Below are 21,927 nucleotides of genomic sequence, written 5' to 3'. Positions count from 1 at the left end.
GTATCTAAATGTTGCATCCAGTTTGCAGTCTGCTTCAATTGAATACCGACTGTTGTTTCACCCATATTTGCATTCGGAGCAGAAAGGGGCTGGATCTATCTTGATTTTTACTGCTTTAGAACTTAGAAGTGCCTCCTCCTTACTCCCATTACCATGTTGATGAACAAGTGTAACTTCATAGTTGAACATTTGTCTCCGTCTTAACACGATAAGAATTACATAGGTTAATGTAATTGATAAATACATTGAACCCAAACAAAGTGTACACAGTACACTAGATAATTTCCTTGTTCCTTCAAGCATCGAAGTAATGATTTTCCGAGTCTTCTACAAGTCATCACCTCTCAAAAAAGAAAAAGTGAAAGCAGAAGCTGCTTGGCAAGTGCGCCTCGTGAGTGTACGGTACAAGATTAGTTGCAAAGAAAGGAAGACAATCATCCAGGTTCCCATTTAATCAATTTCAACCTCATATTCACATTGCAGAAGTTGAGATCAGTCTGGATCTACAATGCAAAAGCACTCTAGCAAGGCAGATCAATAGGAAGGCGACATTCAACTGATCGAGCAAAGCAGAGCAAGCAGAATATGTCTTCTCTAACCAATGAAGCAGCAGCCAGTTCTTCATCTTCTTCTCTTCCACGTTCTTCTACTGACCAAATTCATTACATATACGAGGTGTTCCTGAGTTTTCGAGGCGAGGATACGCGCTTTACTTTTACAGATCATTTGCACACCGCTTTGGATGATAGGGGAATTAAGACCTTCATAGATGATGAGCTCAGAAGAGGAGAAGAAATATCACCGGCTCTTCTCAAAGCAATTGAGGAGTCAAGAGTTTCAATCATCGTCTTCTCTCAAACTTATGCTGCCTCAAGGTGGTGCTTAGACGAACTGTTCAAGATACTTGAATGCAGAAAATCAAAAACACGTACAAGAGGTCATACCAGTTTTCTACAAAGTGGATCCCTCAGATGTACGACATCAAACAGGTGATTTCGGTGACGCATTTGCTACACTTGATCAATGCAAATACAAGGATAGCATGGATAAATGGAGGGCAGCTCTTAAGGAAGCAGCAGATTTGTCTGGATGGCCTTTCAAGGATGACGAGTATGTCTCTAACCCCACATTAGCTAGTTGATTAGTTAGCTTATTTTTTTATTAATATATTTTTATATATTAATCCTCTACTTTATTTGATTTCGTATATATGAATTCATAGATCCGAGGCTAAATTTATCAAGAGAATTGTTGGGGAATTGTCCGCCCAAGTAATAAACCCTTCATGTGAGTTGCACGTTGCTGAACATCCAATTGGCTTAGTGTCTTGTAGACAAGATGTCAACAGACTTTTACACGCCGAGGAAAATATTGTTCACATGGTAGGCATATGGGGGCCTGGTGGAATAGGAAAGACCACAATTGCGAAGGATGTGTTTAATTCAATTCGCCATAAGTTTGAAGATAGCTGTTTCTTGACAGATTTTAGATCAAAAGGCCTAGCCCAACTGGAAGAGACACTTTTGTCTAATATTTTAAGGGACCCAACTTTGAAGGTGAGTAGTGTTGATGAAGGAGTCAGTTTTATAAAGACAAGGATGTGACATAAAAAAGTTCTCTTAATCCTTGATGACGTGAGTCATTCTAACCAATTACAGAACTTAGTTCCATCCCCTGATTATTTGGGCTAGGCAGTAGAGTTCTCATAACAACAAGAGATAAACGTTTGCTAATTTCTCATCAAGTTGATGAAGTATATGAGGTCAAAATGTTAGATTATGATCGAGCTTTGGAGTTGTTTAGTTTGAATGCATTCAAAAGAAATGGACCTCCGGGTGATTATCTGAAACTTGCACAACGTGCTGTACGCTATGCCCGGGGCCTTCCATTAGCTTTGATAGTTTTAGGCTCTCATCTGTATGGGAGAGGCAGAGATGAGTGGGAAACTACATTAGATAATTGTAAAGGAGAAGATCCCCACAGAGAGATAAGAGATGTTCTCAAAATAGTTATGATGCTTTGGGAGCAGATTTAAAAGAATATTTTCTTGATATCGCTTGTTTCTTTAAAGGTCAACAAGTAGACCGTGTGAAACCAATACTAGATGCTTGCTATGACCTTAAATCAGTGATCGGTATGAAACAACTCCAAGAAAAAGCCTTAATAAGAATTGACAAAGATAAGACTCAGGTGGATGGAACAGAAAGTGATAAGATTTGGATGCATGACTTGATAGAAGAAATGGGTAAAGAAATAGTGCGTCAACAAGGTGAGCCTGGCGAAAGAAGCAGATTGTGGAACTATGATGATGTTGATCATGTTTTAACAAATAAAACAGTAAGTATCTTATCTACTATGTAAAATATCTTTTTGAGATCTTGAAGCTAGGAGATTTTGAAACATGTACGTACTTACTAGCTTGTGCTTTCAAATTGCTACATATGTTAATAATTGCTTTCTTTCATTTTACAGGGAACAAAGAAAATAAAAGGCATCCAAGTAGAGGAGCATGAAGAAGAAATGATATGTTTGAATGCTAAATGCTTTTCAGAGATGAAAAATCTTAGATACTTGTTTAGCTATTTTGCACACTATTCTGGGAATATTGATTATCTATCCAATGAGTTGAGGTGGCTTAATTGGTCTGGATGTTCGATACAATCGTTTCCTTCAAATATTCATCCAAGGAAACGTGTTGCGCTCAATATTTCTGACAACCATTTTATTATACGACTATGGGAGGGACTTAAGGTACTTTAATCTAATAATCCATTTTTATTTCAAGAAAGTTTTTCTTTCATTTTTTTTAAATAATTAATAATGTTGCAAATCACTAGTGCTTCAGATTGGTTTGATCTTTTCTTTTTTCTTGCCGCACAGAATTTTCCACTTCTAAGATCTATGCATTTAGAAGGTTGCACATCCCTAAGAGAACTCCCAAACTTCACAGGAATCCCCAACTTAGAAGAGCTGAATTTATATGGTTGTGCAAGTTTAGTTGAGGTTCATTGGTTCGTTGGATCGCTAGATAAACTTGTGACCTTAAATCTTGAATGCTGCTCTAAACTTGTTAAGTTGCCAACCGAAATTAGCTTGAAATCTCTCCGTGCTATGGATCTTAGGTATTGCACTAGGCTAGAGGAATTTCCAAAAATTATTGGAAAGATGGATTCGTTAAGAGAGTTGAACCTATCATGCACTGGTGTTAAAGAATTGCATCTGTCAATTGAGAATCTGACTGAGCTTAGAGAGTTGCATCTAGATGATTGTAAAAATCTTACAACTCTACCATTCAACATTTATGGGTTGCAAAATCTAGAGATTCTAAATGTGAGTGGATGCTCAAAACTTGTTACATTTCCAGAAATCATGGGAAAGATGGACTCATTGACAGAGTTGTATCTAGGAGGTAGTGGCATTAAAGAATTGCATCAATCAATTGGAAATCTCATTGGGCTTAATGAGTTGAATCTAGTAGAACGTAAAAATCTTACAATAATACCATGCAGCATATATGAGTTACAAAATCTAGAGATCCTAGATGTGAGTGGATGCTCAAAGCTTGTTACATTTCCAAAAATCAAGGGAAAGATGGACTCATTGACAGAGTTGTATCCAGTGGCGGACCGAGGTAGGGGCGAGCGGGGGCTGATGCGCCCACTTAAATTTTGGGGAGAATGAATGTAATAGATGATCAATACAGAATTTTGTCTTTTAATTAACATACATGCCCCCACTAAGCCACTTAATCTAATACTTTAATAATATATATCTATAAATAATTGATAAATTGAATCATGAAAACGTTGCCAACAGACTTGTATAAAAGAAGGTGCAATTAAAATAATAAAGAAACAAAAACATTCAATGCCTTCATCACCTTTATGATGGTCAAAGGCATCGGGCATGACCAACATCTCAACATTGTCTGATGACCTACGTTATTATCCAAGCTCCATGTCCCAAATTCCAAAATAAAATTTAAAAAGGGAGTAGCTACCAAAAGTCCAAGAGTCCAAAGTCCAAAATGTGAAGAGATAAGCAAAAAAACAAAAAACAAAACGTGAAGAGAATCAGAGATGAACTGATGAAGAAAAGCTCCGATTTATCTGGTTGAGATGAACTGATAAAGCACTAGAAGACAAAATCTCTTTCCACCAGCAAACAAATCATTTTCTCTATATTTTTATTTCTTTTTAGTCTGACCGACAAGTACAATACAGGTTTAGTTATTTTTTTCTTCTCTATATTTTTACGAAAATTTCTTTTTTTAATCTTTTGGGTTTAAAGTTGTAAAGTACCAAGCTTGATCATTGTTGTATGATTTAATAGTTTAATTGAATTAGAAAAGATTAGCCTTTAGCGAGCAATCTCGATACAAGATGATGATTCGTTTGAATTTCTTTATCGATTAATTTTATCTTTTCTTGTTTATTTGGTTTTGTATATATATTTTGATGTATTGTAATTTTTTTTTTCTAATTACTTATTCGAATTGTTATGATATTAAATGTTTAGAAGTTGTGCTAAATAATGAATTGTCTCTAATTTTATTGTTTAAATTTTTTTATCTATTTTTTACTACGCCCCCATACAAAAAAAATCCTGGGTCCGCCACTGGTTGTATCTAGAAGGCAGTGGCATTATAGAATTGTGTCCGTCAATTGGGAATCTCATTGGGTTTTATTATTTGTGTCTAGATGGTTGTGAAAATCTTACAACTCTGCCACGCAACATATATGAGTTACAAAATCTAGAGATCCTAAATGTGAGTGGATGCTCAAATCTTGTTACATTTCCAACAAAAGCAAGCATTTCACATGATAACAGTGGCTCTCTAGGGCTGCCCAAACTCAGTGTACTCAGAATCAACGGATGTAATTTATCAACTGCTGATTTCATTAGGAGTCTTGATTGCTTGGAAACATTAACCGAACTTGATCTCTCAAGTAACAATTTTGTTAGTGTTCCTGCACTTAGCAAATTTGTCAACTTGCCAAGGATTGACTTGTGTAGTTGCAAGAGACTTCGAGAGATTCCAGAGCTTCCACAAAATATACTCAAGGTAGATGCGAGGGATTGCGAATCACTGGAGAGATTTTTGATATTGCCATAGTCTTTGAACATGCTAGATATTATCTTGTGGAATTGCCATAGATTTAGTCACAGCCTGGGCGATGACATAATGGAAAATATTTTCCTGAATAATCAGGGTCTGTTCTGTTTATTCTCTCTCTCGTTTTGATTTATGTAATTTCTGTATTTCATAATGCATGCACATTATTAATATGGGGTGAGACCCGGCTACACAGAAGGGGTCTCTCACCTGAAAGAATACATGCGGTATTGACATAGCTGACATCTTTTCATTGCAGAAGTCCCGGTTTAGGCTTGTATTACCCCGGTAGTGAGGTTCCGAAGTGGTTCCGTTGTTCGAAGGAGGTTGCTGCTAATGAAAAAGGCCCGTGCAATGCATGTGCAATTTCTTTTGAAATCCCAAGCAAATTGAATTGGGAGAGCATAGGAGTGGCTGTTTGTTTCCATTTCTTGGTTTAGTTTTAGGACTCGCCGTCCAGCTGATATTTCCATCAATGGGGCACTCATAGATTATCACGAGATGCCCAGTTCAAAGCGAGACCTTATGTTGCTAACTTATATTCCATTATCTGATGAAATAAAGGGAAAGGTGGATCAAGAGGATTGGCCGCGTTATCACTGTCGAGTTCAATTTCTCTCTGATGAAATTAAAAGCTGTGGAGTTCACCTCGTATGCCGGCCACCGAAATACCGAATGAGAGTGGTATGCTATACTGGCTTTCGTCGGCGAATGCAAAACAAAAGAGGCCTCGTAATGGAGCCAACGACGATTATCACCATCAACAAGAGCAGCAGGAGCAACCATCAATGCCTCCCATCCCCGATTACTCTGCATCTTCATCTGCATCCACCTCAGAGTAAATCTTCCAGACTTCTGATTGGCAAGCAAATCTTGATCTTCCCAATTTGCTGTCAACTCTCACGAATCTTGATCCTACCTCACCAACCACTCCATAGTGCCATGCAATTAGATATGTTCTTTCACAGACTAGCTGCTATTTTCAGGTTTGGCTTTCTTCCCTGTTCTAAAATTCTGCATATTTCATGTTTTTTATAGGCATGATTGTTTTGTGGTATCAAATTTGGTGAATTTGTCCTCAATTGATTCCATTCTTGTAGGAGAATATTGGTGGTAATCAGCTAGCTAGGCCATGCAAATTAAGGTAGTTCATACAACCTCGTTGATATGATCCATTATTATCATTTGTTTCTGGTTCATTTTCTTCGCTTTCATTTTGTTGCTATATGATTTATATCCTGCAATTTTTCTTTTTTTCATCTGCGGTGGGGACTATAGATTTTCCACTCAGAAAGGTTACAGACTCTGGCCAATTTGACTACATGCTGAATGCTGATCTAACTGAATTTGAGACGACTGCAAATAAGCTAGAGCCTAGAAGCAAAGGTAAATGCTATCTCCTCCAGCTGTAATCTTGCCTATGCTCTTTTCCTAGTAATTCTAGGCTCAAGTGCCCATATGTTGTTGCCTACAATTTTATTGATACATATCATATTAATGAGGCATGATGTTGCATTGTCCACGTGGTCCACGGATTAAGCACATGGAATATGAAATGCATCACTTTAAGCAAAAACTTAAAGTTTTTTCTTTTTGATAAGACTGTTGATTATCAGTTGATCCCACTGTTGTAGGATAATATTGGTGGCAATCAGCTAGGCTCTACAAATCAAGGTAGTCCATACTCCATACAAATTGGTTGACACGATTCAGTATTAATATTTGGTTTCACTTTGTTACTTACAATTTAATTAATGTTATCTTGTAATAATGTTTCTGGGTGATTAATGGAGCAAACGACGATTATCACCATGAACAAGAGCAGCAGGAGCAACCAATCCCTTCAAAACGACACTGCACTGAGGAGCAACCATCAATGCCTCCCTTCCCCGATTACTCTGCATCTGCATCCACATCCACCTCAGATCAGATCTTCCAGACTTCTGATTGGCAAGCAAATCTTGATCTTCTTCCCGATTTGCTGTAGACTCTCGCGAATCTTGATCCTACCTCACCAGCCACTCCATAGTTCCACCAATAATATATGCCATGTTCTTTCAGAGACTAGCTGCTATTTTCAGGTTTGGCTTTCTTCCCTGTTCTAAAATTCTGCAGATTTCATGTTTTTACAGGAATGATTGTTTTGTGGTATCAAAATTGGTGAATTTTCCCTCAATTGATTCCATTGTTGTAGTAGAATATTGGTGGTAATCAGCTAGCTTGGCCATAGAAATTAAGTTGGTTCATACAACTTGGTTGATATGATCCATTATTATCATTTGTTTTCTGGTTCATTTTCTTTGCTTTCATTTTGTTACTATGTTGCTAGGTGATTGATATCATTGAATTTTTTTGTTTTTTCCATTTGCAGGGGGGACTATAGATTTTCCACTCAGAAAGATTACAGACTCCGGCCGGCCAAGTTGGCTACATGCTGATTGCTGACCTAACTGACTTTGAGACGACTGTAAATGAGCTAGAAGCAAAGGTAGATGCTATCTCCTCTTCATATCCTTGCTGTATTCTTGCCTATGCTCTTTTCCTAGTGATTCCAGGCTCAAGTGCCCATATGTTGTTGCTTACAATTTTATCGATACATATCACGTTAAAGAGGTATGATTTTGCATTGTCCACATGGTCCAAGGATTGAGAACATGGAATATGAAATGCAGCACTTCAAGCAAAATCTTCCTAGCATATGTACATGCGACAAGCATATTAAATTTTCCTCTACAGGTTACAACTTCAAATTTCATAAATAAGTATTGCCGATAATTTGTGAAACTCATATACAACAATTTTTTGGTATCAGAAGTTCTAGCCTGGCTTTGGCTAAGTATCTTGCTTCAACGTGATGCGGCAGGTGTGTGCTGACCTTCTTGAGGAAGAAGGAATTGGTTTTCATTGTTCTAAGCATGGAATTGATACTGTGAGTAGTTATGCCTTCTTGGAGTTTGCCTCTGTTGTGGATTCATGCAAGCAAGCATTAATTATGTGCATCAATTCGGCAGCAGAAATTCAGTAGCTACCACCAATCTGGATGTATATATAGTGGCACCGTAAGAAAGAGAAGAAACTACTTTCTACTCAATACTTTAACTGAGGCAATTTTGATTTCTAATGTGTTCTTGAAAAAGTCTGACTGCATGTATTCCATTGCAGCGAGCCAGCGATCATATGTGGCGGTTGATGAGGGTTTTCGATCATAAGCAAGTGGCATGAGTCTCTTTAGAGGCTGCTGCAGGATCAGGCTCTTTCCAAGAAGTATTTCTATTCACTAAAACTGATCAACGAATAAGTCTATATGTGATTATAAATACCTTTCCTTTTTCATTTTTTTTGTAACTTAGAGGAAGTATTAAAACTATGCAGTTTCGAATAATAGTGCATAGGTATTAAGGTTTGTCCTTTATCATAATTCTACAATCAGGAACCGGTTTAATCATGAACAGAACACTGGACGAATAGCACATTTTCTAGGTTCCTCTGTAATTTTAAAAAACATTTGGAAGTATTGAACTATCCTCAATCTAAAGACCTATATATTGAGGTCTCAAGTATCCTCAACTTTTCCAATATCTTCATTGTTGATGATCATATTTATTTATTTTTTTGATACGATTGTTGATTATCAGTTGATCCCACTGTTGTAGGAGATCATTGGTGGCAGTCAGCTAGGCTCTGCAAATCAAGGTAGTCCATACAAATAGGTTGATATGATCCAGTATTAATATTTGAACATTTTGATTAATGTTATCTAGTAATAATGTTTCTGGGTGATTAATGTTATACATTTTGATTGGTGGTTCTGTTTGCAGTGGGAACTATAAACTTTCACTTGGAACAGTTGCTGAGTCGGGCAAAATCGGGTACATGCTGATCTGTCTAAATTTGAGACGAGTGCAAAAAGATTAGAAGTAAAGGTATGTGCTATTTTCCATGCTCATCATCCCTCTCTCTTCCCAGTTGCTGTAGTTTTCTTGTTCAACGTTCAATAAAAGAGAAAATATCTCCCCCTACATATTTCAGAGATGATCTTATTAGTTTTTCTTGCTTAATTTGGAAGGTATGATCTTTGGTTAATCGGAGTTAACTAGCATATGTGACTTAGCCCCTTGACATTTTCATATAATTAATGTTTATTTGCTCATCAAATTTGCAGGTAACAAGCAAACCTGCATAGCTCCCATCAGTCAACTACTCCACAGCTTCAACATCATGAGAAAGCAACTGAGTTCTCTGTATTCAGAACCAACAAAACTTCGTGAAAACTTTCGTGGTGCAGTTGAAGGTGATCAAAACCCATAGCTGTCTTTTTCTCTGCAACCAACACTACCATCCACTTCAGGTGATCAATCTGCAAGTTAACATGCATGTCATCTTCTTAGTATCATTTTCTTTTCCAAGCTTTCTAACTTCTGAAGCAGTAAAACTATCTCCATGGTGGTGCTGCTGTACTATATGCAAGGTTGTTTCAGAATAACAGTGTGTGTGTATAAAGGGCAAGTTTCACATTTTCAGCCTAGCAGCTGTTACTTCGGAATTGACCAAATGGCCCTATCACTTTGCACTATAAGCACTACATAGGTTAGTTCAAATTCATGTATGCATTGGCAGTCTTAAATGTTTATAGTCTATGCATTATTTTGAGTAAATAGTGGCTACAGTACACAAGGCATTGATATTGATTTTAATACTCTGAAACTGTGAATAAAGAAAAAGAGAGGACAATGACATTCATCTTTATACTATGCGATTAAATCGATCAGTAGGGAACCAAAATGGCTCTCTGTACTTTCTCTTTTTTCTTTCTTTCTAGTTATGCTCCAAACCCTCTGTATCACACTTTGATTATGTGATTAAACTCTCCCGTTTCCTAGCTGGAAATCAGATGTTACAGAAACAATGAAGATTCTTTCAAGCTAACTAATGGCTGTTACTACCTAACGTTACCTGTATACTGTCTACAAACTTCTCTGATATAATAATTAGCAAAACCTAAAGGGCTTTTATGAGTTGCTTTGTATTTATTGTGGACAGATGGAATCAATGAAGCCATGGTGCTTTGGATCTGGTTGGTGCTTGAGATTGCGTACATGATGATGGGGAATAATGGTATCAAAACTGTTTGTAGTTGTCCTCATTGTTGATCCTCAATTGATTCCATTGTTGTAGGAGAACATTGGTGGTATCATCTAGCTAGTAAATTCAAATTAAGGTAGTCCATGGTTCCATACAAATTGGTTCATATGATCCATTATTAATGTTTGGTTCATTTTCTTAGCTGTCACTGTGTTACTATGTTGCTAGTTGATTGATATCATGCATTTTGGTTGCTTTTCCATTTCCACTGGGAACTATAGACATTCCACTCTGAAAGGCTACATATTCTGGCCAAGTGGCCTGGGTACATGCTGATCCCTCGCTAAACTTGAAATGACTGCAAATAAGCTTGAAGCAAAGGCATATGCTACGTCCCCTTAGTTGTACTCTTGCCTATACTCTTTTCCTCGTACTTTTATGCTAAATTGCCTTTATGTTTTGTCTACATTTTGATCAGAACATATCATGTTCAAAGAGCATGATGTTGCATATCCACATGGTCCATGGATTGAGCAAATGGAATATGAAACTTATCACTCTAAGCAAAATCTTGCTAGCACAGGCCACAATCATATTCAATTTTATCCTACAGTTTACGACTTGGAAATTCATAAATAGGGCCAATTATTTGTCAATCATATACAGGATGACGTTTCAGAAGCTGAAATTTTGTCAGGCACCATTGTTTTATATGGATAGTAGTGGAGATTTAGTGATTTACCAGTAGCACCTATACACAGAAGAAGTTCTCTTGACATAAAACAGGGGCGGTCTCATAGAAGCATTGCAGATCCATCAGCCATGGCTGCAGTGCTTCAGCTGAGTCCTTTGGTCTAGCCACGCTAAGTTTCATAGCTCCTACCACTAACCAAAACGAACCCAAGTCCATAGCTAAGGGCACTTCCCCAACTGGGTGACTCAAAAACTGTAAAACCGTAAATGAAGTGAAGCAACTTCACTGTCACATCACTAAGAAAGGCCTCAGTCACAGACCCTCTAATGTCACTAAGCACATGCGCCAAAACGGGCACCTACGAAAGCTCAGACTATGCCCGAAAAACCTTCGACTTGTTCCTTGAAGAAGAAGAATAAACAAAGGGTGTATTGTTCATGTACAATTCTCTGATAAAGGGTTACTCTGGTTCTGGGCTTAGTTACGAGGCTATTGGGCTTTATGTTCAGATGTTGCATTGAGCGCGTGCTTGAAGATTGTGGCTTTCTATGAAGGGGTTCAGCTCCATTATGGGTTTGGAGGAAGATGTGTTTATTGGGAATTCTTTGATTCATTTCTATGCAGAATGTGGGGACTTGGATTACGCCCGGAAGGTGTTTGATGAAATGCTTGAGAGAAACACTGTGTCGTGGTCTAGTTTGATTTGTGGTTATGGTATGAGGAACATGCGCAAAGGAGGCTGTTTCTGTTTAAGTACAACTATAAAATGAAACACAGAGAGAGAGAGAGAGTAATCCAAAGAGAGAATGGAGTTCTCAAGTGTGTTTATTCATCTCATTCAAGGAGGTATTTATAGGAATACATTTGAGATGTGAGATGCTTAAATAATGAAATACAACTTGGATGACAGCTCTATTTCTAGCTTTCTCATGTGGCATTGTGGCTGTGATGATAGAGATAACCATGCTTGTTCCCCTTTGGCATAAAGCTTATCATACAAGTCACTTATTCCTATCTTTACACTTTAATACATGAAATAGACATATGTACTACAACACTCCCCCTTGGATATTTCATGTCAATAATATTGTCTAGGCCGTGCGCTTCGAAATTGCCTCGTTAAAAACCTTGCCAAGTAATAAAACCCTGTGGGAAAAAACAACCTTGGTCGAAGGAGAAAAAGAGTGCAACGCGCATTGAGTGTGGAGTATGTTTCTAGATACTCCCCCTGATTTAGACTCCCCCCTGAAGATCATGAGAGTTCGGATAATCTTCTTAATCCGATACTCTTCACATGTTTCTCGAAAGGGGTTTTTGGTAACGACTTAGTAAATAAGTCTGCTACATTATCCTCTGATCGGATTTGATTTACTTCAATGTTTAGAAGTGTTTGCTGTTGCTGATTGTAGAAGAATTTCGGTGATATATGTTTAGTATTGTCACCCTTGATAAAACCTAATTTCATTTGCTCAATACAAGCTGCATTATCTTCGTAAATGCATGTAGGTTTATCTGTGGTAAACTTCAAACCACAAGTTCCTCGAATGTGTCTATTTATAGACCTTAGCCATATGCATTCACGCACAGCTTCATGTAGAGCAATAATCTCTGCATGATTTGAGGAAGTAGCGACAAGTGTCTGTTTAGTAGATCTCCAAGATATCGCCGTGCTTCCCATGGTAAAGACATAACCTGTTTGGGAGCGACCTTTATGGGGGTCAGAGAGATACCCAGCATCAGCAAAGCCCATCAAAACATTATTTTTATTTTGATGGAGGGGAGGAGGAGAACGTCGGTCACCATGGATGGTGTTGCCGGCGTCTGTATTATGGAAGGTGGCTTTTTGCCTCATAGGGTCTGATCCCAATCTTCCGTCTTTTATTTTCTCTCTGTAGGGATAAAACAAGCCCATATCAATCGTACCTTTTAGGTATCGAAAGATTGTCTTTATGCCAATCCAATGGCGGCGTGTCGGCGCAGAACTATGTCGAGCTAACAAGTTCACTGCGAATGAGATATCTGGTCTTGTGCATTGTGCTAAATACAATAATGCGCCTATCGCACTTAGATAGGGTACTTCAGCCTTTAATAATTCTTCGTCCTCATCCCTTGGACGAAACGGATCTTTTGTGGGCTCAAGACTTCGGCCGATCATGGGAGTACTTACAGGCTTTGCTTTATCTTCATTAAAGCGCCTTAGTAATTTTTGAGTATATGCTGACTGATGGATCATAATCCCATCACTACGGTGCTCGAGTTCTATTCCGAGGCAAAACCGTGTTTTCCCAAGATCTTTCATCTCAAACTCGGATTCCAAATATTTAGCAGTTTCCTTTAACTCATCTAGAGTTCCAATTAGGTTCATGTCATCGACATAAACTGCTACAATTGCAAATCCGGAACTTGTTCTTTTAATGAACACGCAAGGGCATATTTCATTGTTAATGTATCCCTTTCCAATCAAGTAGTCACTTAGACGGTTATACCACATCCGTCCGGATTGTTTCAATCCATATAGTGAGCGTCTTAATTTTATTGAAAACGCGCTCCGTGGTTTAGAGCCACTTGATTTTGGTAATTGAAGTCCATCAGGAACCTTCATATATATCTCTGAATCTAGATCCCCATAGAGATATGCTGTAACCACATCCATAAGCTGCATGTCAAGTTTTTCGGAAACTACCAAACTGACAAGGTAGCGGAACGTTATAATGTCCATTACGGGAGAGTATGTCTCCTCGTAGTCGATTCCAGGGCGTTGTGAGAAACCATGCGCCACGAGGCGAGCTTTATATCTCATCACCTCATTTTTCTCATTACGTTTTCTAACAAAGACCCATTTATGGCCAACAGGCTTTATATTTGGTGGTGTCAGCATTATAGACCCAAATACCTGTCTCTTTGTTAGTGAATCCAATTCAGTCTGGATCGCATTTTTCCATTTAGGCCAATCTGCTCTCCGTTGACATTCTTCAACAGAGCGAGGCTCGATATCATCATATTCTATGATTCCTTTTGCAACATGATATGCAAACGCATCATTAATTGCCATAGAATTTCTATCCATCATCTCATGTACACTATTGTAATTTATGGAGATTTCTCTATTCTCTGGAGTTGGTTCTGACATTGGAGCGTCCCCCAATGGTGTCTCTTGGACATAACCATAATCCGGAATATTCTCGTGGGATGGATTATTCATATCTATGATTAATGGATTATCTTGTGCCAAACTCGCTTTCTTTCTTGGGCGAGAATCCATCGAACCTATAGGTCTCCCGCGCTTCCTGGCAGGAGCCGTGGGCCTAGCCAATGTGTCACCCATAGAGGGGGCGTTGGCGCCATTCTCATGTATTTTTGAGATGGCATTATGTCTTTTAGGGACATCAATCCTTGCAGGTATATTTGCAGCAGGTATGTGTGATCTAGTCACTTTAGCAATATCAGAAAACGCATCAGGCATCGATTCTGCTACGTTCTGAAGATCGAGAATTCTCTGCACTTCTTTTTCAGATTGTGCGGTTCGGGGATCAAGATGAGACAAAGTGGGGACAAACCACGACAATTCCTGTCCTTTTTGTTGAACATTAGTTATATTCGTGTCTCCCCCTAAAGGCGGGAAGACTGTCTCATCAAAGTGACAATCCGCAAATCTAGCGGTAAATAGATCACCTGTCAAGGGTTCTATGTAGCGGATTATGGTTGGAGAGTCATAGCCAACATAAAGGCCTAATCGTCTTTGAGGACCCATTTTAGTGCGCTGTGGTGGCGCAATTGGCACATAGACTGCACACCCAAATATGCGTAAATGTGAGACATTAGGCTCATACCCAGTCACCATCTGGGATGCAGAAAAAGGTTGGGTGGCAGTGGGCCTTAGACGAATAAGCACAGCTGCATGTAATATTGCATAGCCCCAAGCAGAAATAGGGAGATTGGTGCGCATAACCAATGCCCTAGCAACCATTTGAAGTCTTTTAATGGCAGCTTCTGCGAGACCATTTTGGGTATGTACATGAGGGACAGGATGTTCAACCTCGATTCCAATGGACATGCAATAATCATCAAAAGTTTTTGATGTAAACTCCCCAGCATTGTCAAGACGAATTGACTTAATAGGATGATCAGGGTGGTGAGCCCTTAACTTAATGATTTGTGCTAGGAGTTTAGCAAATGCAGCATTTCTTGTGGATAAGAGCATGACATGTGACCAACGTGTCGATGCATCAACCAACACCATAAAATATCTAAATGGTCCGCAAGTTGGATGGATAGGTCCACAGATATCACCTTGTATTCTTTGTAAGAATGGTATATTTTCTTTAATGTCTTTTGCATAGGATGGTCTCGATCCTACTTTTGCTAAAGAGCAAGCTTTGCAAAACGAATGATATGCTTTAGAAGTAATTCTTTGAACCTCTTTTTGGTTCGTATTCCTTTTTGTTTTAAAGAATGGATGTCCGTGTGAAGTTTTTAATATACAGATCATCATATCACGACCTGGGTGTCCCAAACGGTCGTGCCAAAGCCTGTATGTGTCGGAATCCCATAAATTTTCATTCATGACATGGTTGGATTCAATGACTCTGATAGTGGTTGCGTACAATCCACTAGAGCGACACATGAGTTTCTCTAATACTCGTGTATTTCCGTAGTTATTAGAGGTGATGTAAAGGAACTCTTGTCCATTCTCACAATGTGTTTTCACATGAAAATCATTGGCTCTTATATCTTTAAAACTTAATAGGGTTCTTCCAGCCCTTGGAGCATATAAAGCTTCGGCGACATTAATATTTGTGCCATTTGGCAATAGAAATTGAGCTGGTCCACGACCATGAATCAATTGAGATGGTCCTGCCATCGTGGTCACTGAAGATTGACTAGGTGTCATCCATAAGAATAATTGCCTATGTCGTAATATAGTATGTGTGGTGCCACTATCAAGAAGGCATTCCAATTCTCCCGAAGACATACTGAAAAATAAAGTTCGGAATATTAACACATGTCAATGACATTGATAATGCGATACTTTATTAATAGGGAAAATAGTCAATGATTACATCAAAGTTTCTAAAGTTTATTCCAATAAAATCAAACTTTATACAAAGTGTAATTGCTCAATCCGTTTGGTAATTTCAATAAAATATGACCAGGTAAGTATAGAGATGTTGGTGGAGCGAGGCTCGCTTAAGTACTCTGATCTCAATTACTTGCCTAGACATCATACTTTATTGAGTACGCCACATAAGAAAGAGTCAATTGTTATTTGACTAAGGCACTTTTGCCGTTTTATTGGAAAATAGAAAAGACTATTTTAATCAAAGTCTGCGGCATCCTCGTGCTCTTCATTTTCAGCTTTGAAGTCTTTTATGGTGAGAATTACATCTTCACCATCTTCTTCAGCAAGGTGAGCTTCTTGCTCCCTCATTTCCCTGTACTCCTTGTAGCGTGCAGCTAGTTGTGTACTTGCTTGGCATTGCTTAAACCAATGCTCAATTGATCCACACCTATGACACACGTCATTGTGGTTGACTTTCTTTATTTGAGGTGCACGTTGTGGATATTCCCTAGGCGGGTTGTTGCTGCCACTACCACGGCGTATTATGCGACCTCCACGGCCCACATTGTTACGGCCCATGGTGTTGTTATATTCTCCTCTCCCACGTGTGGATTTGCCACCACGTGTGCCCGCTCCAAAGTTGCGGTTTCCTTCTTTATTGGGGCGGTTGTATGGACCCATGCGTCCGTCATGTCCCTTGTTAGGGTATACATGCCCCTTATTAGTAGGGTACCGCTCCTTGCGCCCTTTCTTGGGTGCATTATAATTCGCCTCACGAACGCTTTTGGTTCCTACGGGCCTTGAATTATAATTCTTTACAAGGATATTGTCGTGCTTCTCATCTACCGACAAAATATTGATAAGCTCATTGAACTTCGTAAGTCGTCCAGCATTATATTCAGTGCGATATTGCTTTGATAGTATAATTGCTGCGACGGGGAAGGTGGAGAGAGTCTTCTCAATTAGCTCTTCTTCTGTGAGAGGTTTTTCACAGAACTTCAGCATGGCACTTAGCCGAAGAGCTTCTGAATTGTATTCAGCAACAGACTTGAAGTCGGAGAAGCGTAAATTGTTCCATTGAACCTTCAAGTCAGGGAGGAGGGAATCTTGGATATTATCAAAGCGCTCTTCTAGCGCTACCCATAGGTCCCTTGCATCTTTGATGGACATGTACTCCAATCTGAGTGCTTTGTCCATATGGCGTCGCATCAAGATAATTGCTTGTGCATGTTTTATGGGTGTTCGTTGGAACACAAGGCCCGCGTTTGGTGCCTGGATTATGGGCAATATCCCTTTTGATGTGAGATGGTTCTCAACGTCGGTTTTCCAACTATGGTAATCCGAACCAGTTGAGTCAAGGATTTGAAAATCGAGTCTAGGTTCATTCGACATCCTTGAAATATAAGAAGAAAAAGATGTATTAGTTTCGGAGTTTAAAACTTCCACGAAAAACTAATAATAAGATTTCCAAGCTATGAAATCAATTTCCAAGAATATTTGGATTAGACCGAAACAATGATGTTTAATAGGGTCATAAGTCGATGCTTGCGGACGCTCTTAGTCCGAATATTATGAACACTCTTAGTTCATTGACTACGAACGCTCTTAGTTCGTTTAGCGTGAATTTTCTATAATTCCGCTTTTTAATTGTAAGTTCCCAAAAAGAAAAAGAGGAGAAAAATAAATAAAAACTCAAAAGCGGGAACTTTTAGTAAAGAATACCTTGAAATAGTGTTGTCGGAAATGACCGAAAAAGTTGCCCAAAAGTCGCCGGAAAAGTCACCGGAAATGGCCGGAAAAATCGCCGGAAAATTGTCCGAAAGTCGCCGGAAAATGGCCTGAAAAGTGTCCGGAAAGTCGCCGGAAAGTTGCTGGAAAAGTCGCCGGAAAAGTTGCCGGAGATTGGCCGGAAAAGTGGCCGGAGATTGGCAGGAAATTTGGCCGGAAAAGTGGCCGGAGATTGGCCGGAAAAGTGGCCGGAGATTGGCCGGAAATTTGCCTCGCGGATCTGTCGACAGATGCTAGGCAGCAACTCGGCAGCTGCTAGGCAGCAACTCGGCAGCTGCTAGGCAGCAGATCGGAAGCTGCTAGGCAGCAGCTGGGCAGGTGCTGTGCAGGGGTCTCGGCAGCTGCTCGGCAGGGGCTCGGCAGGTGCGCTCGGCAGGTCTCGGCAGGTGCTCGGCAGGCCTTCGGCAGCTGCTCGGCAGGTGCTGTGCAGGGGTCTCGGCAGCTGCTCGGCAGGGGCTCGGCAGGTGCGCTCGGCAGGTCTCGGCAGGTGCTCGGCAGGCCTTCGGCAGCTGCTCGGCAGGTGCTGTGCAGGGGTCTCGGCAGGTGCGCTCGGCAGGTCTCGGCAGCTTCTGCGCAGCTGCTCGGCAGGACTCGGCAGCAGCTCGGCAGATATCGACAGCGGTCCGGCTGTGGTTCAGATCTTCCGGCAGCCGGTTCAGGCGGTTTCCGGCCGGTTCTGGCGGTTCTGAAACCGGTTCTGGGCTTCTTGAATCAAGGGCTTTGATATGAGCTAGGGTTTGGAGGTTTTTTGTAAGTTTGAAAAAATGGCTTCGATTGGATTATGAACTACCTCTTCTCCTTTCAACTTCGATCCTAATTCTAGAGCAATTTCGTGCTGATAACGTGTTTAAGTACAACTATAAAATGAAACACAGAGAGAGAGAGAGAGAGAGTAATCCAAAGAGAGAATGGAGTTCTCAAGTGTGTTTATTCATCTCATTCAAGGAGGTATTTATAGGAATACATTTGAGATGTGAGATGCTTAAAGAATGAAATACAACTTGGATGACAGCTCTATTTCTAGCTTTCTCATGTGGCATTGTGGCTGTGATGATAGAGATAACCATGCTTGTTCCCCTTTGGCATAAAGCTTATCATACAAGTCACTTATTCCTATCTTTACACTTTAATACATGAAATAGACATATGTACTACAACAGTTTCTTTGTTTTTCGAGATGGTGGCTACTGGGATCAAACCCAATTCGGTGAATCAGTGACTCTGGTGTGTGTCATTTCTGCTTGAGCAAAGTTGAAGGATGTTGCTTTGAGTGAGAGGGTGTGTGCTTACATAATTACAACCTTAGTACCAAAATTAGATAAAATTCGTATGAATGCTTAGTAATTTCTATTTCTCATCTGTTTGAAAAACTCTGATTGCATGTCTTTTCCATTGCAGTGGTCTAGTGGGGTGGTTGATCAAGAGTTTGCAGCAGACGTGGCCATTGCCAAGTGGCATTTCATACCTCACCTTCAAAACCGAACAGTTCCAGAGCAGCCAAAGTTTTGTGTTCCCTATACTTTGTCTTAGTCCTACACTCCCAATCTGACCAAAGCTAAGCTCTACGAAAACAAATGGGTTTGGGAAGCGCGGTGAAAACGTCGTCGTTCATGAGCGATTTTCTGGAAAAGTGTTGTGGCTGTGCGGTTCTGGATGGCTGGTTTGCGACGGAGCTGGAACGACATGGAGGTGATCTCAACGACCCTCTGTGGAGCGCCAAATGCCTCGTCAGTTCTCCTTACCTCGTCCGAAGGGTACGTGCGTAACTTCAGTGATTTCGTTACTCGATCTAATCTCTTAAGATTTAGAGTTCTCTATATATCCTAACAGATTATTCCTATTCTTTTGCTGGCTCTATATGAACCCCAGAAAGACGAACATCTTGAAGAGAATTAAGAAAAATGGTCAAAAAAAAAAAAAAAAAAACAGAAATGCTAAACTGGAAATTTTAGCCCAACTATAGCAACAGTTACCCTTTTTGGGTAAGTTAAGTACCACATACTGTTTATTTTTTCCATATTTTTTGGGGGAAAAATTCAGCTAAGTTATTGTATGTGAATATTTAACTTTATCCTTCTGCTATAACACGTATCTTTCAATAATGAAAGATGAGAAATGAGTCATCCTAGGTTAGCTTTTTTTTTTTGAAATAATGGTAATTCCATTGATAATAGCGCATGTCAAGAAGGTCATTACATACCCATCCGCTGACACATAACAATGGCCAGACAAGACTTCGTGGAGGAGCCACAGTGATACATAGGATAGACCAACTATATTTGAACTTATCGCTCGCATAACAGCGAGCCTATAAGCTATGAAAAAAAACATAGCAAATAGACAAGCTAAAACAAAACACTCGTTAGGTTCCTAATACAAGGGAACTTATTGTAATTAGACAAAAAGCTAAAAACATAGGTTTGGGCCAAGAGCCAAAAACCCTAGCCCAAAATAGCAAAGGACTAGGCCAGAACCCTAGCCCAAACAGTTCCGGCCCAATAGGGGAGTCCATTAAGGAATGCACCAGGCCCATCATTGGTTTGGGCCAATCCACCTTGTCCCTTCCACCACGCCGTCGTACAGCACCAGTCCGGCCGAGTTCCGCCCGACCCATGTCGCAAGACCTGCTTCGCCATGCTTGCCTAGCCACACCATCTCGTCCTGGCAATCCAAGCCAAGCAGAGCCAAACGCTTCCCGACATGTATTAGCACACAAGACCTATCTCTACAAGCCCTGCAACCACACACGCTATCGATCAGGATCCATGGCCACCGTCGATCCCAGAAGCCAGCAGCATGAATCGATGACCAAACCCGTGAAGTACGCTCACCCATCATACTATCCTAGCCGAACCATCTGACAGACCCGAGCCAAAACCTTCCGACAATCCCATGGGCATTAGATCTCTCGTCCGGCAGCAAACCCTGACAACTGTGTGGCCGGAGGCCAGCCCCTACGTCCGGGCGCCGCCGGACGAGAACGAGATTGCAAACTGAGGGTCTTAGGGTTTTTCCTCAAAGCAGAATATATGGATCTATCTAATACATGATATTTGTTAAGAGATTTTGTCATCCTAGGTTAGCTTCTAACAGTAACGTGGCAAAGTATGTAAAGTCCCAAATTGGTCTCACTAGGCATATATCTCGCGCGATGTTGCGGGTATATGTATACATTTTTCATTAAATAATGTATATTTACATATTTTAAAATCTGGTGTTCTAACCAGATTCATATATCTACATGTTTCAAAAATGGAAGTTCTAAACAGACCAAGCTTGACTACGTACAATTTTCAAAAAATCAACATTAACCAAAATTGTTTTTGAAACTGGTTACAAAAATGGTAAGATATAACAAAAAGTACATTAGATTCCCTCGGTTGGTTCATCTAGTGTATAGAGGTGCTGCAATTGGCATTCATTGTATATCCTAATAGCATAGGATTAATAGTGAATGACCACAAAAGATGAACTGATACAGACAAAAAAACAGAATGATAAGTACAATTGGGATAAAGGAAAAGCAGAGAAAATCGTGACAGCTAACTGTCCTAATCCAATGAGTAGTCAGGGACATAACTGTTGCTCTGCTAATAGACTTGGCATTTGAGCAATTCACCTTCATATAAGCAAACATAATAAATGTATTCCAAATACTGATATGATTCTACTATCAAACAGTTAACTTAGCAAGCTTGCATTTTATAATGACATGTAATCTCAACAGAGAAATATCCAAAGCAAACATATAACCTGATGAATGAAGTAAACATAGTAAAAACAGGTGACTAAAACTACATGAGAAAAGTAGCAGTATCGTGAACTTTGAACACAACTCAACAATCAAGTCCATCTTCAGCTCATTCGTTGAATGTACATTGTCAGTTTTAGACATAAGAGTATCCCCATAGAGCAGAAACAAAAAGCAAATTCTAGTATTATTACAATGTCCTCTTCTCCGCAACATTTTAATACAAATGTCACCTGCAAAGAATACCAATTTACTACCACTTCTAGACCTTAGAGTCATGTTCACTTGCTACAACAATCTGTTCTGTTGTCAAGATCTCATCACCAGATTGTAAGCATTTGTGAGCTTTATGTTTAAGAGACTTTGCTCAGAGAATTAACTAACCACATAAGCTAGCTTTACTTGAAAAAGCTAAATTCTAAAACCAGCATAAAGGA

General features: G+C 39.7%; 3 protein-coding genes and 1 long non-coding RNA gene across 7 annotated transcripts; 3 read left to right on the top strand and 1 right to left on the bottom strand.

The window, feature by feature from the left end:
* The first annotated feature begins 679 nt into the window (after positions 1 to 679).
* On the top strand, positions 680 to 1,933 carry LOC112197271 (disease resistance protein RUN1-like). The gene is made up of 2 exons (XM_040517590.1): positions 680 to 1,110; positions 1,223 to 1,933. Exons 1-2 carry the CDS (start codon positions 1,043 to 1,045, stop codon positions 1,602 to 1,604), a joined length of 450 nt encoding a protein of 149 aa, XP_040373524.1. The 5' UTR covers positions 680 to 1,042; the 3' UTR covers positions 1,605 to 1,933.
* On the top strand, positions 1,769 to 3,681 carry LOC121052702 (disease resistance protein RUN1-like). The gene is made up of 4 exons (XM_040518149.1): positions 1,769 to 1,961; positions 2,072 to 2,337; positions 2,473 to 2,751; positions 2,881 to 3,681. The coding sequence occupies exons 1-4, from the start codon at positions 1,769 to 1,771 to the stop codon at positions 3,679 to 3,681; spliced, it is 1,539 nt and encodes a 512-aa protein (XP_040374083.1).
* Positions 3,682 to 4,800: 1,119 nt separating this feature from the next.
* On the top strand, positions 4,801 to 10,419 carry LOC112197773. Of its 4 annotated transcripts, XR_005809170.1 has the most exons (14): positions 4,801 to 5,213; positions 5,376 to 6,102; positions 6,217 to 6,260; positions 6,395 to 6,502; positions 6,751 to 7,197; positions 7,488 to 7,604; positions 7,761 to 7,852; positions 7,980 to 8,175; positions 8,279 to 8,380; positions 8,770 to 8,809; positions 8,935 to 9,039; positions 9,279 to 9,464; positions 9,544 to 9,703; positions 10,157 to 10,419. It is a non-coding gene; the product is annotated as an uncharacterized LOC112197773 (long non-coding RNA). The 4 variants fall into 4 exon arrangements; XR_005809169.1 differs by lacking the exon at positions 7,761 to 7,852 and having other exon boundaries at positions 4,803 to 5,213; XR_005809168.1 differs by lacking the exon at positions 7,761 to 7,852 and having other exon boundaries at positions 4,804 to 5,213; positions 7,929 to 8,175.
* Positions 10,420 to 15,832: 5,413 nt separating this feature from the next.
* LOC112197270 lies at positions 15,833 to 17,743 on the bottom strand. The gene is made up of 3 exons (XM_024337890.2): positions 17,674 to 17,743; positions 16,276 to 17,344; positions 15,833 to 15,865 (listed from the first exon to the last, which is right to left on the bottom strand). The coding sequence occupies exons 2-3, from the start codon at positions 17,341 to 17,343 to the stop codon at positions 15,833 to 15,835; spliced, it is 1,101 nt and encodes a 366-aa protein (XP_024193658.1). The 5' UTR covers position 17,344; positions 17,674 to 17,743.
* Positions 17,744 to 21,927: the final 4,184 nt, after the last annotated feature.

Source organism: Rosa chinensis, chromosome 4, assembly GCF_002994745.2.
Source record: "Rosa chinensis cultivar Old Blush chromosome 4, RchiOBHm-V2, whole genome shotgun sequence".
In the NCBI taxonomy this organism is placed as follows: domain Eukaryota; kingdom Viridiplantae; phylum Streptophyta; class Magnoliopsida; order Rosales; family Rosaceae; genus Rosa; species Rosa chinensis.
This window is presented reverse-complemented; position numbering and strand designations above follow the sequence as displayed.

Bases quoted from the DNA above. Each gene is read 5' to 3' on its own strand.
- LOC112197271 (XM_040517590.1), top strand. From the start codon at position 1,043: ATGGATAAATGGAGGGCAGCTCTTAAGGAAGCAGCAGATTTGTCTGGA. The intron at 1,111-1,222 runs GTATGTCTCTAA...ATGAATTCATAG, and splicing joins TGGCCTTTCAAGGATGACGA to ATCCGAGGCTAAATTTATCA.
- LOC121052702 (XM_040518149.1), top strand. From the start codon at position 1,769: ATGTTAGATTATGATCGAGCTTTGGAGTTGTTTAGTTTGAATGCATTC. The intron at 1,962-2,071 runs GTAAAGGAGAAG...GTTTCTTTAAAG, and splicing joins GGAAACTACATTAGATAATT to GTCAACAAGTAGACCGTGTG. The intron at 2,752-2,880 runs GTACTTTAATCT...CTTGCCGCACAG, and splicing joins GACTATGGGAGGGACTTAAG to AATTTTCCACTTCTAAGATC.
- LOC112197270 (XM_024337890.2), bottom strand. From the start codon at position 17,343: ATGTCGAATGAACCTAGACTCGATTTTCAAATCCTTGACTCAACTGGT. The intron at 15,866-16,275 runs GTAATTCTCACC...TTTATTTTTCAG, and splicing joins CTGAAGAAGATGGTGAAGAT to TATGTCTTCGGGAGAATTGG.